At 39.6% G+C, this 20587-nt stretch overlaps 1 protein-coding gene across 1 annotated transcript; it reads right to left on the bottom strand.

The window, feature by feature from the left end:
- Positions 1-1118: 1118 nt before the first annotated feature.
- On the bottom strand, positions 1119-17466 carry cnn3a (calponin 3, acidic a). Its single transcript, XM_084049038.1, has 7 exons — positions 17222-17466; positions 5573-5694; positions 4304-4370; positions 3437-3574; positions 3202-3318; positions 2682-2828; positions 1119-2353 (listed from the first exon to the last, which is right to left on the bottom strand). The coding sequence occupies exons 1-7, from the start codon at positions 17276-17278 to the stop codon at positions 2015-2017; spliced, it is 987 nt and encodes a 328-aa protein (XP_083905164.1). The 5' UTR covers positions 17279-17466; the 3' UTR covers positions 1119-2014.
- Positions 17467-20587: the final 3121 nt, after the last annotated feature.

Raw genomic sequence — 20587 nt, 5'->3', positions numbered from 1 at the left:
TGTTGTGAGCTTGTAGATCTGCTATTTTCACTATTCTTAAACATTTTTTTTTCAATCTATGTAATTTCTTTGATTTTCTTCTTTATTTATTCATGAAATTATTTAGAAAAATCATTGAATTTGTGAACTAAATTTGTTTGTGATTTTGTTTTTGAGTTTTGAAATAATAAAAAACTGTAGGAAACTTAAATGATAAAAATTAAAGGATATTTACTCGTGACCCATAAAAATGTGTCCCCGACCCACTGTTTGGGAAACAGTGATTTAGCAGCTCTTAACATTCTTTCCAGATTGAGACCTTGAACTCATTACCGTCACTCTGCAGCCCATGTCCAACACCAATGGCTTCCCTCAGAACTAGCTCAGTCATCCATCTCAGTAAACAGAGTATAACTTTTCTTTCTGTCCCCAAACCGCTCTCTTGGCCTCTCAATGACTATGTGGTAAAGGGACAGAAGAGATTAACTTGCACTGTTCAATGTGTTGGGTACAAAGGCTTTCAACAGACCATATTTAAAGTGCCATTCACAGTAGAAAGATGAGAGTTGAAGCCCTGGGAGAACAAGAGGTTTGAGTGTGCTGTGTACAACTGGGGTATTGTGGTGGGTGGAGGTGATATCAGATAGTAATATCAATAAATTGTAATTGATGTTGGAAATGCAACCTCTGTGATTCCTGTTTTGCAGAGATGTCCTACTTTCAGGACTGGTTTTCTACTTAATGCGGACTCTTGCGGAGCATAACGTTCCAGAAAACTATAAGAAGCTTTCCAAAGCCCCCCTCATGAAATGGTCCAGAGTCTTGTCTTTAAAAAGTACAAATAAGAACTTATGGTAATTTTGGTCTGCATGAACAGATTTAACACACATACAATTCGTCCATGTCAATTCGCCATAATAAAATCTACACTTGCGTAATATTTGAAATCAGTGGGGGCTCACTAAAATCCAATTTTAAATCAAAAGCCACCATGACATTTCATTTGTGTGCCATAACCCAAAACTATGCCATGCTACATACATTATCGACACGGTCACAACTTTTTTATGTTCTGGCCCCACAGTGGTGGAATGAACTTCCCACTGATGTCAGGACAGCACAGATACTTTGAGAAAACAAGGAATTTAAGGCTTTATTTAAAACATAACAATTTTTCTTAAAAACAATACAACAGTGGATTGGTTTATAGTCAAAGGCATGGCAATAAATACAGTTTGGGAATGCAAGAAACAATAGGAAAATAAACATGATGGCACAAATATGACTATACCTATGTGATAACAGAGAGCACAAGATGGGAGTAAATTCTGGTCTGTTCGTCCACAGCAATTGAACAGCCATTAGAAAGTACTCACTCTTCACTTCAGGAAAATGGCTAATTGTTCCAGTGATTCTATTGTTTGGATTCATGAATATGGAAAAAATATAAACACTGGCTCATCCAAATGTTTCAACCCCTTTCAAGCTGTGTATCAAAATTTGTGATTGGCCTTATGAAAGTGGTAACAGAAGGGGCTAAGCACATGATTATAATTAAGTCTGCCAACATGTAAGACTGCTACACAGGAATGTTTCGTTTACAGGTAAGAATCACCATTGTAGAAAATCCAGGAATACAAAAACAAATGTTGGATTGTAACTTGTCACAATGCTGGTTCAACAAAGTTATCACTACTTCACAGTGTCCCATATATTCTTAAGGCTTAAAAACAGTAGATTTTAAAAGGAATTTATTCTAACTTATAAAAAAAAAATGCAGATTTTCAACACTGTATCTCACCATTCTATGCTTATGACTATAACTCATTACAACCATTGCTTGGTGAGGTGGAATAGTAATGCACTCAAGGCAATATCTCTCTCTCTTTATGCTTGAATTAAAAACAAAACAAAATATAAGAAGACTAGCGAGGATAGCAAAAGACTTGCTCTGTTGTGTTGATAAAATACACATGTTAATACTGCTCCGACTAGCGGTTCTGCATAAGGGGGAGGGGGAGAAGAGGCGTGGCCACTAATAGTCAATGCCCTGGTCATTGTAATGGGCACTGTAGTCCTCGTGGTAGCTTCCCTGGTACTCCTCTTCTTGGAACTCGGCCTGATAGTCACTGTCGCTGATCTCTGATCCGTTGGTGCCCGTCCCCTGGCTACCATTGGCATGGATGACAGGCTCTGTGGGGCTGGCGCAGTACTTGGGGTCGTAGACCTGGCGGCCCAGGCCGTACACGCTCATGCCCTTCTGGGACGCCACCTTGTTGGTGCCCATCTGCAGGGAGATGGTAGAGTTGTCCAGGGGCTGCACCTGCTTCTGGTCAAAGATGTCTCTGCGGGTGCCTGGGGCCGACATGCCAGCCTATAATAGGTAGCGAGCAAAAGTAAATGCATTTTTAGATGTTGTTCAAAAATCCTTTGTACCTTTGTGCTCTACTGGACAAAACTTTGCTGTGTCAGTTTTGGAAACAAATTTCATGCTGGCATTGCACAGGTTACCTGTCAAGTAGGCCTCTATTCTATTGTCAAGGTAAACCTCTAACTCTGCTTGAATTGAATGAAGACAAAATAAATGAATAATTACTACTAGCTTTTAAAAGACAAATCCTCCTTTCAGTAGTGCCACACTGTTACGGGTCACTTTAGGCACTAGGGAGACGACCCCTTTGCAGGGGTGAGTTAGCTTTCACCTGGCTGGCTCCTTTGTTGGTGCCCATTTGAAGGCTTATGGTGGTCTGGTCAAAAGGCTTGTCTGTCTGTGTCTTTGGGTCATAAAGATGTCTTCTAGTGCCATAAGCGGTCATTCCGGCCTGGCTTGCACACTTGTTTGTTCCCATCTGAGGAGAAGAACAGAGGCACACAATAGAATCCTGTTTACTTCCAATTACACGGGAGGGGGAGTGGATGAGACCAGATTATGTTGAAATCTCAAACTTCAAGCGTCTCCCCACATGGATTAGAAAATCCAGATATATTGCTTAGTTTGCATTTAAAATGTTTTATTTGACAGTCTCAAAGAAAAACCTGACAATTATACAAAAGATAATAATAATAATAATAATAATAATAAAACCAACAAACAACCAAAACAAAACAACAAACGGCTATTTGCCATAAGCTTGAGAACATTACACAAAAGATGGTCTATAATATACTTTACAAGGACCTGTGAATCTACAGTGACTAACCAGAATGTTTAGCATAACTCACCTGTAGTCCAATGACACACTGGCCCGCTTTGATCTTCTCATCATCAAAATGCCGTGCTTGCTTGTCTGCGTATTTCACCCCGATGTCACACTTTGTGTCCATACCTTTGGTCTTTGCCTGGAGAGTAACAGAGAAAGTTGGTTCATGGTTATTGATGATTGACGACAGAATTTTCAAGACACAAATGTACGGATGAGGCAATGTTTGTCCTCCATGTGAAAGGTACTGAGCTCACCATATTCGCCAGCGATAGCAGCGAGCTCTGGACTTGAGTCAGATTCCCATTCTCAAACAGGTCATTGGCCTCAAAGATGTCATTGGGCTTCATGCCATAGCCCAGGATAGCTTTGATGAAATTCCCAAGGTTTTCCAGCTGGGGAGAAAAAGTATGAGAGATCACAGGGTATTCAATAACAACAACAGCAGCAACAACAATCGTTGCATTTGTACAGCCCTTTTTAATACCATAGTATACAAAGCTGCTTTGCAGAAAATTCTATTAAAAGAAAACAAATGAGAAAGAATAAAAACAAGCTATAAGAACAAAATAACTGAAAGTCAACTAAAATGAGCATGGAAATAATACCAAGCAAAATGAGATATCAGATATAGAAAAGAGCAGAATATTAATGCAAAATAATAATAATAATTACACTTTGGTAGAGGTTTGGGTTGTGTATTTAGCTCGTCATCATCTAACTCTTCCAGAGATCTTGCGATTTCAAATCAAAGGTGCAACGGAGCAAGATATCTCGTCAATTGCACTAGTTACATCATGACAAGGCAAAGACACAACCCAAACCTCTACCAAAGTGTCATTGTACTTATGAGAAAATATTTAAAAGCACATCGCGAGTTGCCAAGTCTAGCTTCTTCAGGTGAGAAGAGAAGTCTCAATAACAGGCAGGTAGGTTGTTACTGAAAGTAGCGAAAGCTTAATGAATGAGTCTGCTTCTTCTCATCGCACGACATGCGGCCACAAGTCTTAAATGAGTTGAATGCCCTCTTTATGTTGTCAACTTCCTAGCGTTTCCTTAAAAAAAGGCTCCTATTATCATTGAAGGGTGTGAACACTTTAGAGAAGGTTTAGAACAAGTCTTACCTTGTGCCAGTTCAGCTGTGAATGGTTGATTTTCTTTATTGAACCAGGCTGCAGTTTGTTTATCAATCTGGAGGAACAGGAAGGTTTTTTTTAAAGGGGGGACAACACATTCAATGCCGTCATTAACCACATAAACCCTCTAGACTTGGTGGACCCGAGTTGGCTTTGCAGTTGCACTTTGACCACGGTTCTCCATCTACACTAAATCTCGCTGCCGAAATGAGCCGATCTACAAGCACACAACACGCCAAGCTTGTAGATCTGCTATTTTTTTGGCTAATGGTACCCCCAGAATATGGATGCTGGGAATCAAGTGGTTAAGAACACACAGTGAACGTGAAATGCAGACCAAGGGTCAAATAACAATAGTTGGTGCAATTGATTTGTCCTGCGCCACATATTTGTCAGCATCACCTGCAGCTAATAACAGCAGACCTCAGGGTGAGTGAGAAGTACAAGTGAGTACACACACACACACACACACACACACACACACACACACACACACACACACACACACACACACACACACACACACACACACACACACACACACACACACACACACACACACACACACACACACACACACACACACGATTGCATTACTATACTTGTGAGGATCAACATTTTGGGATAGCAAATCGTTTTTGTGCCATTTTTAACAGTAAGCCTAAAAATAGCTGATCTACAAGCTCACAACATGTTAGGCTGACACGCGTTGTGAGCTTGTACTGTAGATCAGCTATTTTTCAGTGCACAACACCAGTGCGCAACTAAGTGTAAATCAGGCATAACTCTATCTCTAATAATTAAACCCAACCAGAATCTTTTTCTAAATGTAAATGTATCTCTGTTTTAACCATAGAACAAGCATTTTCTTGTGAGGACCAGGAAATGTCTATTTCTCATATTCTACTATACTTATAGGGATTGATAGATTGATTGATTGATTGATTGATGTACTTTATTTAGTAAGACATGAGAACAACAGTACATGGAAGTACAAATTCACAATACAAGGTCTACTAAACTGGAAGACTCATTAAGCACTGAGCTTGTTTAAGATGAGATCCCCATGCACACAAATCATGATGACATATAAGAGACAGACAGATATACACACTACTATACAGAACGTCATACAATCAGTTTACAGGTTACTGGTATGAAGAGTGAAAAATAGTGGGACATTTGGTCCTCACAAGTATAGTCACACACACACACACACACACACACACACACACACACACACCCACACAGACTTACTCGCATAAGATGACTCCATCTTTTAGTCCTTTCTGGAAGGTCTCCCCAATAGCCATTCCTGTCACCTCCTCAATCCAATAGCGAAGCTCCTCTTCTTTTTGTAGATCATATTTCTGGGCAATCTAAAAGATCAAGAGACCAAAGTGACCGATTACTTTACTGTTTATGTCATGGCTCAATATAACCCGGCAATGACTGCTTTTTACAGCAGTTCCCTCTTTATTTGCTGTCAAAACATGGTAAATCAATGCAATTCAGGTTCATATTTCCCACAAAAGAAAATGTGCTCAGACTATTGAGGGCTTCAAATATTATTGTGATGAGACATTTCAGCACGTGAATCCCTGTAATTTGGATTGGCTGCAAGGTGTTTCAAAAACAAATGAAAGATTTAGACTTTTGACAAGTCATAACATCAGGAAAGACTAGTCTTAAAAACAGAACACCAGCGTGAGAAAAATAATACATGTTTTTATGGTCTCTAGGAATACTCTCATGTCAGATTGAAATGTTGACAACCACTAAAGCCTATGATTTAAGTTAAGAGATAAAATTGTGCCTTGTTTTTAAGCCATCAAATACACAACTATAATGCTATTATACACAACTAACCACAAGAAGCCTGACCTTTAACCTTTGTTATGGGAATGAAAGACTTGTTGTGATGTCCGGTCCAACTTTATTAGTGTTGGGATTGTTTAGGAATCCCTGATGGATTTTATTTGCAGACAAAACATAAAACTAATTCCCAGACAAATTAAGTGGAATTAAAGAAAGGGCCTAGATTTAATGGCTAAAACACCAATTTCTTTGACAAGTTTGAAACCAATCACCGCTGCTTCCCGCACAGAACACATTGGCCCCAAACTTTGCACTCGAGGGACTATCAGGAGATACAGGATGTGTCCATTTCCCACAGCTGTGGTGTTCCGAGGTACAGTCTGAATGCCTCTGAGGTCACTCTAGACACAGTGAAAACAGCTGTATGCGTATTAGAGCAGTGGTTCCCAAACTTTTTAGCTCAAGACACAAAAGAGAAATTAGACGTTTGCCCGGGACCCAAACTAGTGAAAATAGCAGATCTACAAGCTCACAACGTGGCACGAAGATCTGCTATTTTCACTACTATTTTCACTTTTTGAAATATGATGGAATTCAGTTAATTGATGAAAAGCTGTGATTTTTTCCCCCTTTTATAACATCTTTTGATTAGATTTTTTTTTTTAATTGAAGACAAAAAAAGGGGGTATTTACTCACGACCCAAAGATAGGTCCCAACCCACTGTTTGGGAAACAGTGTATTAGAGCATTAGAACAGAGCAGAAGAGAGAGAGCTCTTGGACTCATAGATTTGATACATGACTTTAGGAGACAGTCTGAGGAAGCCTGTGTGCCAAAAATGAGCACACTGGAGAGCCTTGCCAACTACATTTTGTCAAACATGTTCATTTCCTCTCCAATCATTGTGCATGGCCATCACTGTTACAATGTGACAGATAAGAGGCAATCCCTGCTGGTTCCAGACTCTGATCGGCCAGTTGAATGTTAGATCTCTCAGTCACCCTGTGCACACAAACACTCACCTACGGCAGGTTCAGCTAATAACGTGTTTTTGTTACGTTATTGCTGCAATTTCAATTTTGTTAACACAATTTTCCTATCATTTTATGGAAATGAATAGAGTCTCTGAAAAAAAAAAGCATCCATCTCTTTCTCTTTTGATTTGAAGTAATCTCATAGTCTCACGAATCAGAACAGCCACTAAAACTACACCTACTGCTTAGGAAGCCAATCATGTTACTGCCCCAATATGAAAGGACCACCCTAAAGACTTAGGTTTTCATTCAACTCTTGTTTCTAGACAGTTTTAACCACAACACCTGGGAGATTGTCCTCAAGTCTCTATTTGAGCATTAGTATTTACTTTAGAGACTGACTTGTGAATATAACGTCTGATTATCTGTTCAGCCCTTAGCAAACACAAAGTACTGTATGTGCACAAAAACAAAGCTCTAGTAAATAGAGCAGCAGGCAGACTTTGTCCGTGCCTGATGGCCCCCCTGGAACATTTCCCATAGCCTGTGGGTATGTTTCCCATAGAATGAGAAAAACAAGCCACATAAGGAAGCGTACACAAAAAGTATGTCAAATGTGTTCAAAACAATACAGTTGGTTCTAACAGCACAATAATATCCAGTGTTGGTGTAAACATGTTACACTCTCATGGGTTAAATTAAAGTGGAGACCCGCACCATAAGCTCATGGGTCATTGTAAACAGCATCTCAGTACTGTGGCAGCATAAATATGTTTTTTTAGAGCCCAATCGATATATAGGTGGTTAAATAAAACAAGTTTCAGTTTATGTCCATATTTTACTCGTTTGCTTGTTCATTGTGTAATTGAAGTGAAATGTTGTTTTCATATATTTTCATTTTATCTATTTGTTTGCTTATAAGTGAAATGTTTCCAAATATAAACTTTAATAAAATAAAATAAAAATGCACTAAAACAACAACAAAACAACGGTACATTTGTGGTCTCTAGGACTTCCCAAAATCGGGATCGGACCCAAAAATCTGGCAATCAGTCGAGCTCTACTGTTATTAATACATTTATCCTAAAGACAACTCCGATCAACCAAAGAAAGACAAGTTGAACTCTATTGGACGCGAGCGGCAGGGGGAAGACAGCAAGAGACGAAACATCTGGCGACCCCTCCTCTCACCACAGTCCGCTCTTTGTGTTTATGAGGGCCGGCTTAAACATGGGGAGATTAATGTGACCCAAACTTTTTGGTCGTTATCATTTACAAAGGAGATAGTTCCATGTACATTGCCATTTGTCTTTTTTCCCCATCTCAAATGATCAAATTAGCACTAGATTAGTTCAGTTGGGGCTTGGTTCTGAAGCCCACTAAAATGTGCAAAGCATAGATATTTGCCACTGGGAATCGGGATACATTTTTAGGCTTAACTGCAATGGCATGAAGTAGGAATCTGTGCAGTAGTAAAAACACTGTAACCAAGCTGAAAATAAGGAGAATTCTACAATCAAGAAGAATCCAGAATCAAGCTTTTTATTCAGTGATAGGCTACGATGCAGAAATCGAATCATGTTTGTGGATCTCGGGATCCGCATGGGAACAGCATGGATCCCATGTGGATCTCAGACTTCATGTGGCCAGCCTGTGACATAAGTCGACTATGACGTCAGTCAATACATATGACACATCTAGGATGTTGGACTTCAAATTTGGGCAAGGCTTCAATCCGATTTCCATTGACTTCCATTATGAAATTAAAGTGTCATCAGAATCAGAATGAGAAACTCTTTATTGTCATTGTACAAGTACAACGAAATTGTAATCATTTTGCCTCCTGGCGATATGCATACAAGGTTTGGCGCCAATCAGTCCAGACGTTTGTGAGATTAGCTCCGGAAATACAGACACACACACGTAGACTGCTAGTCTCCTACAAAGCCACGTTGTAAAAAGGCCAGGGAAAGATAAACCGACTGACTGCCGGTCAGCCTTCAGAGCAAAGAAAGGCTTTGTTTCATTTCGACCAATTAGCCACATGGGGTCTACATTTCACCAACGGGCCAGTCAAGCATGACATGCTATTTTCCTCCAGTACGAAAAAGAGGTCATACCCCGGACCTATTCTCATATAATGGGCAGGGCAAAAAGTGAAAACTTCACAAAATTCACCCCTCTGCCATCTCGGTGAAGGGCAAAGGGGATGTCATGTTCCCAAACACAACCTCAATGGGAGGTTGGAGGGGAAAGGCTAGAGCGGAACATCTCTGGCCATGATGTCAGCCCTGACAGCGCTGTCATTTAGGGAATTAATCAGAGGCATTCTGTGTCACTGGTGTTTTGAAGCCATTCCTGAGAACATAGAAGCCTCAGAGAAAGAGAGAGCTGGCATGATTAGAGAGAAGGGAGATTTTCTCTCTCTCTCTTCCCCCAGCAGTTCTTTCTAGGAGGGTTGCCAAGAGCTCAGAAAAAAAGAAAAGAAAAACAGGGCAATGGGAAAAAAAAGAAAGAAAGAAAAAGTATCCAGTTCTCTTCATCTTGATGGAGTCATTAAAATGAGCTTCTGAGGGGAAAATCTGGAAGGTTATGGTTAAACCCCACTGGAACTGAACCCCAGACAAACCCCCCTCCTCCTTTTCATTTCACCTCTGAACCTGAATCCTGAAAGCATTCCCTGGTGACCGTGCAAAACATTGCAACCATTTTTGGACAAAGGAAGTTTTGAAGGCAAGTGGATGGTCTTATGTTGGGAGCCCTGAGGCAACTATGAAAATCAATAAACGGACAGAAATACAGCATCCCCTCGAGAAGCCCCTCCCCCCTGCTCTGAGCCCAAAGCTGCAAATAAGAGATTTCGAACGGTCAAACAAAAGAAAAACTATGCTTCTCCCCTGTTCTAATCCTTGAGGACACCCTCAGTTTAAAAATAAATAAAACCAAAATAAACTAAAGTAGAGAACGAGAGCAAAGACCACAACAGAATGTGATCACGTCCTCAATCACTTTCACACTGATTAACCATTTGTTGAATCATACACATGACCGAGTGCTGAACCAAGGCTGAACAAATAGTCCAGCTACTATTCATTAATATTTAACCATCATCTAGCATGGAAACACATCATCTGGTTAGAGTTGCCGTGCCATCAATGTAAAGTGAACTAGTAAAGAATAGGCCAAAATAAAACAAAAAACAAATGATAGTTTCAGTAGCTAAGTGTATGTTCAGGACAACCACAGCAAAGTCTAATTGAAGACATACTGTACATAGAAAAAGACATACGACAATATCTATTAAAAAGCGGTACATGACCTAGAGACTCTTGCCTGGAAATCATTACAGCTAGCTTTCTTATTTCAGTATCAGATATTACACTCAATCCCAACTAAAATAAGTATTATGGTGTTCTGGTTAAGGCACCCTTTCCCAATCTAGAAGGTCAGTCATAAGAACAGTGTTATTTTAAATGTTAATGTGTTGACCCTTAAATAATAGAGCACTATCCTATCCACTATCCAAAACGAACACAAACAAGATCTCAGCAATGGCCTTCTAAAGAACAAGATAATAAGAAAAAGTCAAGAATAAACTTGCTGGCGTCAATGGGACTCGAACAATAGTTACAGGAAGAGAATCTTTCCTGTTGATCTAAAAGTAGAGCCGTTGGGTCACCTTGACAACAGAAAGGTATTTGGGAAATCACAGGGAAATGATCGAACCAATCCTAATCTACCAGAATGTTCTGCTGTCAGCACATTGCATGGGAACAAGCCAAACACAGCCTCCCAGGATGAGTTCCCTATCTGTGGGGGAGTGGCGTTCTAAAAACAGAACACAGCAGCGCCAGTACCTGGTGTGGAGTTGCGCCTGCAACTCATCAGCAGTCTTGCCCTCATCACCACCTCCGTGGGAACCCTCAGTCAACCAGTCTGACCTCCAGGACAGGACAAGACCCCCCCGATCCAAAGAAAGGCAGTGGTGGAAGAAGTACTCACATTTTTTACTTGAGTAAAAGTATCAATATACCACCATGTAGAAATACTCTTACAAATAAAAGTCCAGTATTAACAATTTACTTGAGTAAAAGTAGAAATATATTGGCATCAAAATATACTTAACAGTACCAAAAATAAAAAGGTATTCATTAGGCAGAATGTCCCATTTCGCAAGCTGCCAAATGTATAGAATCCTTTGAAAATAGCAGATCTACAAGCTCACAACGAGTCGCAAAGCAACACGTTGTGAGCTTGTAGATCGTCTATTTTCAAATAGCCAAATAGGGCTGAAGTGGTTAGCGTATGGTTTGTAATAATAACCTAATCTAGAAAGTAACTAGTAATTATCATTTTCAAATAATTGTAGTGGAGTAGGCCTAAAGTAAAAAGTAAAAGATTTGCCTCCGAGATGTAGTGGAGTAGAAGTAAAAGAATACTCAAGTAAAGCAAAAATACATCAAAATGGTACTTAAGTACATTACTAAGTAACTAAGTACCTTGAGGTAAGGTAACTAAGTACTTGAGTAAAAATGTACTTGTATGTACCTTCCACCGCTGAAAAACGCCATGAATATGAGCCCACAGAAAATGGCACGTCAACAACCAGCACACTATCCCTCTTTCCATCCACAGTTGGCCATTAACATTGAACAAGTTCCTTTAAAACACAAACCAGGAGAAGAACTCTTCAGTGACAACAGTGTGTGTTGACAAAGATGGGAAATGGTGCAATGGAGTGTTTCTTTTTATTTATTTTGTTTAAAGACTGTGAAGACAAAATGACAGTCTGTGTAATGGCTGGTGTTATCAGTGGAGACCGCAAAACCAAAATGACATCCTTTTCAGATCCAGGCGATAGCTAGGCTAAACTTTGTAACCTCTCCCTCGGGGTCATTGGCACTTGGCTTGTGTATACAAATGTGAATACCCGCCTTTGTAAAGTTCTCAAGGCATATAATCACCTGCCATTTGGAATGAGACTAGTGATAACACTGGCTGGTGGTACCATTTCAGGTCTGACATGGCTTCACATACACTCCAAGGCCTACAGTTTGTTCCATTGGAACAGAATTGACAAAAGGCTTGAGTGTCAAAGCTTTTTAGTTTCATTTTAATCTATGGGCAGTTGACCACTTAAATCTTATACTTCATTGACCGGTGGGGAACCTCAGGGGTCAATACTTGGTCCCCTCCTTTTTCCCCTGTAAAAAAATTCTCTTTGCTGAAAAAAGCCAATCCAGAAGCTCATAATCACAACATGACACGATGTGGGCTTGTAGATATGTGTTATTTTTACCTAATATTAGCCTGTTGTCGCTGAACGATTGTCAATTGTGGCATAGGGTTCGGATATAGCAACAGAAATCCTGACCTATATTTTGAAACCAAGTACCCCCTTTACCCGAGTACAACATTTTGCTTAGAAAACGATGCAGTGAATGAATGATTGATGACCAACTTCTGAACAATACAACATTACAAATAAGAAATTCAGTAAAAGAGTTGCAATTAGTGCATCCTGAGAAGATTATTTTAAATTGTGGCCATAAAATTTCAGAAAGTTAACATAACTTAAAATAAATGTTTTCATTTTCCACTTAATCTCGTACCCCCTGTAGAACCTCTGTATACCCCTAGGGATACGCGTACTCCCATTTGAGAAACACTGCCATATATACACAATTAAGGGCAAAGTTTTGATACAAAGATGGATTATTCAGTGGTTTTATTTTTCATTAATATATATATATATATATATATATATATATATATATATATATATATATATATATATGTATTTGGGGGAAACTAATCGATGCTGTAACTGTTGTCAGGCTTCCAAGTTCCAAATAGTTTTCTTTTCGGCTTGGCAGACAGAAACACAAACTCTGTTGTCCTGATGTGACATCAACGCGCCCACTCAAAGGCAAACCAAACTTCAAGGGGGCGAAGAACAAACTCGAACAAAGATACTTCAGGGTCATCATGGCCTCTAGAAGGTTGATGAATGATTGAATGAGAACATTGTTCGTCTTTGTTCTAATTTGCCACGTGCCTTAGAGGGAGCTCAGGTACTGTATGCCTTGATACAGGCCTAGTGTACAGTAAGACTGTCTGTTTGTATTAGAACATAAAAATACAGAACAATCACCTTATAATTACACACACTACTTGGGTGATGCATTTACACCACCAGCCACACATGGCTGGCCTTATCTGACATCTTCAAACAATAATTGCCTTTCTTGCTAGGGTGAAAACATGAGATTGATAACATGAGATTCACTGTATTATTAGCCATTCTGATCACTGATGTTTAAACAATTTGCAATTTTCATTAGCAATAGACAATGGTAGGCATTTGTGCATGTTGTACAACCCATTTGATAACAGTGACTAGGCTAGATAATAAGAAAATGGTATTGTGGCCTGAGGAGGTTGAGATCTTTACCACAATTTACACTTTTGACAATCAGTGAATTGATGTCAGCTGAGATGTCATGCATGCACATGTGTTTCACAATGCTCATGAATCTCTTTTCCACCTCAACTTAGTGTTCTTCTCTCAAGTTGAAGTCTTGAATGAAAAACTTGCTTCTACCATTAACGAAAACAGACTAACTTGCACAACTAGACTAACAAGTCATCAAAGTTCATGACCTCATTCCCTCCTAGGGAATTTTTTTAAGTGGGCTTGAAGTTGACAGATGTGCTCAGACACTGAGGAGTTATTTCTCTTGTTGCCATTCTGTCAAACATTTGGCTAACACTTAAACCTACCTCAAGGTTAAAACCTTGAAAAGGCTGGCTGGGGTGAACCCAAGTGTTTTATTACAGGGAATCACCAAAGTTTCAGGTTTCAGTTTTCCATTGGAATGCCCAACAGCAACGTTTTAAGCTAGATAATCAAAAGGAGGTTTGTGCTTTCAATGGGTGCGATCGTCAACTTGAACGATTCAGAGATGCAGACATCTATGGCTTGGAAAACAAAATCTGACAATCTCTTGAAAACGCCGCTGACCGACAGCAGCTGGTTATCGTCCGAGGTTAACAAGCAGATACACTGGAAACCAAGCTGCTTTCCATTTCCTCTGTCAAAAAGTCTTGAATGTGTATCACCAGCTCTCCAATAAAAGCCTGGCTGTTGGCAGTCACACTGGAAAATATCTATAGGAATACAAGTAGAATTAGGAACTAATATTTTCATAATTTCATGACTCTGCTCAGACAAGCCCATATGACCCATTTAAAAGTGTGGATTACCTCACCTAGGGAGTTGTCAAGCCACAATGTGAAGAAAAACTATAAAAAGTGAACAGGAGCAAATAACGTTGCCTGACAAAGCAGCAGACGCATGACGCACAAGCAGACTCCTGAATTACTGACTGGATCAGAAAAAGGCCGCAAGAGACAGCCTAATAACAAAAAAAGATTAACTAATTAAAAGGGACAGCTTTATCCAAAACAGATTTCAGCATCCTAGCGGAGCTGCTTCCAGACAGTTCTCAATCTCTTCCAATACAGACCCATGTCAAATGAGAACTCATTTCTGCCACACACTATAGGAGTATGACCAAAGTCAGTGTACAGTACACCCATTATAATTAGTGTCCTTGGTTTCATTGAATGGAAATCTTAATGCTGCGGCTTCAATGACACCATTCTACACAAATTGTGTGCTTCCAATTTCCTCAGTCATCTCAACAAACAATTTCTGTATCTGGGTGCGTGGGGGGGGGGGGTTGGGGCACGAGAAGATTGTCATTCTGAAACAGGAAATGGCCTTCCGCAAACTGTTGCCACAAAATTGGAAGCACAATAGTCTAGAATGTTATTGTAGCTGTAGAATTGGTCATATTACTTTTGGTGAAAGTTACATTGCACCTCACCTCTAATGGAAAGCTCAGAAGGGATACAGAGCGTGAAAGATGAGGTTCACACAACATGATTTTTTGACTAATTTTAGAGAGACAAACACTATGAATTGCAGCATGGATGGGGTCCTCATTAAGGGGGTTTGTACAGGAATCTCAGGCATCCAATTCTAATGCATACCACTTGCAGAGTAATGAAACCTTCAGCATCCCCCAACCCTCATCCCCTGAATTCATTGTTCATGTGCACTCTGACAATTCTAGTTTTCACTAAATTGAACAGGGTTCAATGTGAGAGTAGTTGGAGAAACAAAATGAAAAAAGGTGTCCAAATTTAAGAAGCACATCTCTGAATGCTGGCCCGTCAAGACTGTAGGTGTAGTAGGAACTCTTTTCCAAAAGTAGACATGGATTTCAATCTAGCAGTCGTCATTTCCCTTGCAGAGCAGACTCAAATGACATATGGTAGGCCAGCCAGTCTCAACCATTTCAGGCCGTGACCCCACAAAAGAATCATATTTGAACTGGAAAGCACTTGGAATGTAGTTGTTGAGGCTTTCTTTTTTTGTTCGACTCGGTTCCACCGATTAATATACAAGCTCACAACGCCTCGCAAGATCGGCTATTTTCAAAAAGACTGCCTCCTTATGTTATTTGACAAATGAAAATTTGGCCAATGTTTGACCAGTTTTTATAGTATATAGTTTGTTGATTACTTTTGATGCAGTAATGATCTTTTTGGTTTTGAGGTATTAAGGTCTTAAAAGTCCTTAAATTGACACTGTCATCTGGAGACCCCCCCTAAAAGAATCATATGAGGACCCCCCTAGGGGTCCCGACCCACAGGTTGAGAACCACTGTGGTATGCCCCTAAGTTTAGGTTCTGCACATTTCTGAGTGTATTCTTTAAATGTTGATGCTTAACCTTTACAACACACTTGTTATTTTTGACAGACGAAGTGCAAACGTGATGAAAAATCGCAGCCAGCTAATAGAAATGGTTCAAATCATGGAGAGAGGGATAGCTATTACTTTCCCTTGGCCTGCACAGTTTTTCTCTCCCCCACAATGATGTCATGATTTAGCCATTTCCTACTAATAGGAGACAGAGGGGAAAAAAACTTTTGAATGGCCCAGACCACTGTTAGGAACACTCTGACTTATTGCATTAAAAGTAATATTTTAGTCTTGTCCTTCCTAGTGAAATCTTATACATGGTAATGGTATTATTAATTAGGGCATACATGTTTCTTATATCAAAAGATGACCAGTATATTTCAAGTAGTCTGTGAATTATGAAGGAAAATGAAAATAGTGTTACTTTTGACCCCACTCTCCCCTACGGATGGCAAAGGGTCGTTTGTCAAACGCATTTAGGTTTAAAGATAATATGTTTTAGATGTCACTGGTGTTTCAACATGTTTGGAAACTTTGCACACCAACTTTTTTCAGACAAAGGGGAAATATATCTGGGCTAAACCCTCTGTGACACAGGCTCGCGTGGCATCATTAACTGTCAAAAACATCGTCAAAACAATACTTACACAGACGTGCGTGGATGGATATTCTAATATTAATAAGCTATAATCTCATTGACCCATAGCCTACTATCCTCCAGCTGGCGCCTTCCTCCCTATGGGAACAATGAGTTGGACCTTCCTCCCTATGGGAACAATGATTTGGACTTGGCTTTCATCTCATGCAAGCTTCTTTCCTTCATTTCTAACATTTATATGAAAACTCAGGATAGAATTAGCCTTGGATCAAAACTATCATAGATGCATTTTATTGAGTTTTACTTTCGTATCTATAATGTCAAAATCGATAAAATACATCTATAGTCTTGATCCAAGGCTAGAATAGAATAGCAAAAATAAATCATATACTTTTCCCAGCTTCAAGGCATAGGTTGGTTTTAATAACTGCCCCTATGTTCCAATCAATGGACATAAAGATTTACACAATGCAAGGGAAAGTATGTGTCTTGGGGCCCCTTTTTAGCAGCAACTCGAGCGTTTAATGCCTAGAATAATATCAGGCATGAAATGTAAAAGTCTTTTGTGCGGATTAAAAGAGCTGCATATTCATAAAATTACAATGCGACTCTAGTCTCCGCTTTGAACTCAGTGGAATTATGCATTTCCCAAAGCAAAAAAGTAAGAAAAAAACGAAATATTTGGGTTTTAGGTTTAGTTTTTAGGGCAAAAAAACAACAACAAAAAAACATTACGACTTACTTTGCTTTTCACTTCTGCGGATAATCCATATGCTGGTCCCTTATTGAACTGAGTCATTTTGGTTTTCGTGCGAAAACAAGTCAATGGCTACAATGTAGCAAAGCGACCCCCTTCGCGCGACCTTATCAAAACAAGCGTTTTCAGGGCCGATCCTTATTTAAAAGTCCGGAGAGTAAATAAATCCCTGTGTGAGAGGAGAGCGGGAGTGAACTAACAGCAACCCGATTCCACAAAGTACTGCCTCGCAATGTACTTTGTTGGGGGAGAAATGGCCAGCAATGGGAACCAATGAGAACAGCCTCCGTATGAGCCATTCCTCTCCTGACTGTCTGTCTGTTGTTGACAGTCTACTCCAGTGGTTCTCAAACTTTTTGGTGCCAATTGGGACCCCCATCTGTGAATGTTTTGTGCCAGCCACTGCCAGGGACCCCCTGAATAGACGATTTGTTAAAACAAATTGCAACATATTTCAAACACTTTAAAGATGTTTTGAAAATATAAAAAAATAGTAGATGTACAAGCTCGCAGTGCAGCACGAAGTGACGCACTATGAGCTTGTAGATCTGCTATTTTTGAATAGCCAATGCATACAATATGGATAAAGGGCTTGCTTAAAATGTATTAACACTTTTAGCTGGGGACCACCTGGGACTCCCTCAAGGACCCCTGGGGGTCCCCGGACTCCACTTTGAAAACCAAAGGTCTACTCTACTGAATGTAGGAGTTGATGATGTGAACCATGTGTGCTGATTGAAAAATCTAATTAACAGTGCATTTTCCACTTGGAAAGACAACCTTCTCATTTAGGGAAATGAAACGTTAGATTTGATTGATTGATTGAATACTTTAAACAGTTTGCACATAGTAGGCTACAGTGGTACGATTATACAATGGTGCTAAAAGGATAACACAAAAAGCCCTGAGGGCTTATTTCCATTGTGGTCCTGTGTATTCAATTCATATAGAAATAATCCCACATTAACAATGAGGTTGCATGTGTCTTGACTCTTTGTCATTTCAATCAATTCATGTGTTTTCTTTTCAAGCACCTGCACATGCAAAAGAAATATCACAGTGGTCCATTTTCTCTGATAGTAAGTGATAGGAAGCCTGGCACATTTTGTGAGACATACAAATAGCCCATATGCTTGGCTGTGTCATGGGAGTCAGGTCATGCTTGAATAAAACTATCCCTGAGTGCTGTGCATACAATAAACCCAGTGACCCACAAGGATTCCTGGCTCCGTCAAGGTCGAGGGATGAGTGGATGCTAAACACACAGCATGATGAATTACAGTAGTGGTTTATATTTGTTGAACAAAGTTTCTGTATGCTATTTCTGTATACTAAGGGGAAAACATCAACATATTTGATCATTATGCAGCTTGCCAATTTCACACGCTTGGACCATCACATTGCTAAAATATCTAGCCTTGAATCAGGACTAACATCTTTTATTGATTCTGACATTTTCATATCTATTCTATGATAGTATTATTGATCCAAGGCTATTACTCAATATATAAAACATGTGATGCCAGCTGACATAATGCCACCATCACCATTTTAAAAAGTTGACTATCAGTTTTGAAATGAAACCCCTGTGCACACAATACATAAACATAATCACAATGAGATCGAGACGTAGCCTGCAAATCTGCTGAGAGAACTAAAAACAATGGACAAGGAGCTTCTCAAATGGAAAATCACATGGCTGTACTACATAATCCAAACTCAATCCTTATTATATTTGGTCTCTGCCGCATTCAATATTTCCATTGTCTTTTTAAATCACATTAACCAAACTCATATTCCTCTCATATTTTACAGGCTCGTAAGCTCCATGTCAGCCCATAATGTAAGAGAACAGAACATTAGAGAACATCACTTGATACCGTTTGCATTTAATCAAATACATTATGAAACATGTACACTACAAGAGTATTATTTATGTTCTCTGCATTCTAGACAACATATTAAATTAATCGTATTTATAATGTGTGTATATGGATGGGGACGTGTAGGTCTATTTCTTTAGTTTGTAGGACAAGGGTGTCATTCTCCTTAAAGATCTGGGTCATCTTCAGAAGATCTCTGATTTCAAAAGATAAGGTCAATATTGCTACTTCCCCATTCAAATACAATAGCCCAAGTTCTGTTCAGCCCTAAAGGGTTAGATGGCTACATTATTGTATATATGCTTTGTATTCACTCGGGAGACTATAGCCTAGTCACCCACTCATTTCTTTGTATGTCTGCAATTCCCTGGAGATATTTAGTTTGTTTTCAAATAGAATTAAGAGCGTGATTTATGATGCTTTAATTGCTACATTATCAGGCATGACCTTGATAGCAAGACAATCAAATCCAAGACCATAGAGACACTGTCAAGTGAGGCTTCTTACAATATTAGTCCTGGCATGTACTCAACATGCATGGAGGAGATCCCTTAAAAAACTCCCCTCGATGGATCACCTTACCTTTCCCTATTGGAGAACAACCACACCGGGGCTCGAGTGCCCCTCATCTCATTCCCATCAATGTAATAACTTAAGAGGGATTGCCAAAATCAACAGCACAGTCTGGCCGACAGCCACAGATGGAGTTTTTTTGAGAGCCGTTCTGAGTGGTTTATTCTTTATTCTTTATTAGGATCCCCATTAGCTTCCACAAAGTGGTCGCTAGTCTTCCTGGGGTCCGCACAAAATGAATAAAATAAAAACAGACAATAGTTAAAATTGTGCTATACCGTATAACTAAAACAAAAAAGGCGCAACAGTCAACATGTATTATCAGCAAAATAAGTCAAGTCGCTCTGCTTATAAAACAGAGACAACATGACGTATAGCCTATTGATTGATTTTGATGATTTTTTCTTTATTAAAGCCCAGCCCATATGGACTTACAGGACACTTGCATTTCATTTGACATAAACAATGAATTCAAGAACAACAAACAAACGAATAACAAACTAAAACATTTTGCCTATTTTGCCTCACTTACATGTCGTTCACCAAAAACAAAAAAGTGTCACAATGTACACACATCCTCAAAGTGTTCCCTTTAGATGTTCTTGGGGTATTTGTCACGTACGCGTGTACAGTACATACCTGAAATTTTTATATTTGTATGTATTTACCCCTCCTATTAGGAGCAGTGGATGCCATTAATGTCACCCGGGGAGCAGGCAGGGGTTAAGCGTCTTGCTCAGGGACACTTGCATATACTGGGCAAGCTGGGGGTCGAACCGGCAACTTTCCAATTCCCAGAGGGCCTCTCTAGTCACTCAGCTAAATTAGGCTTCATGGTTGCTGGTTACAGTGCGGTACTGGTTCATTAAATGGTAAATGCTGCCCTGCTGTTGGC

Source organism: Gymnoscopelus microlampas, assembly GCF_963454915.1.
Source record: "Gymnoscopelus microlampas genome assembly, chromosome: 22".
Taxonomy (NCBI): Eukaryota; Metazoa; Chordata; class Actinopteri; order Myctophiformes; family Myctophidae; genus Gymnoscopelus; species Gymnoscopelus microlampas.
This window is presented reverse-complemented; position numbering and strand designations above follow the sequence as displayed.

Coding starts and splice junctions, on each gene's coding strand:
- cnn3a (XM_084049038.1), bottom strand. CDS start 17,278: ATGACTCAGTTCAATAAGGGACCAGCATATGGATTATCCGCAGAAGTG. Junction 4,371..5,572: donor GATGGAGTCATCTTATGCGA/GTAAGTCTGTGT, acceptor CTGTTCCTCCAG/ATTGATAAACAAACTGCAGC. Junction 3,575..4,303: donor CACAGCTGAACTGGCACAAG/GTAAGACTTGTT, acceptor TTTTCTCCCCAG/CTGGAAAACCTTGGGAATTT.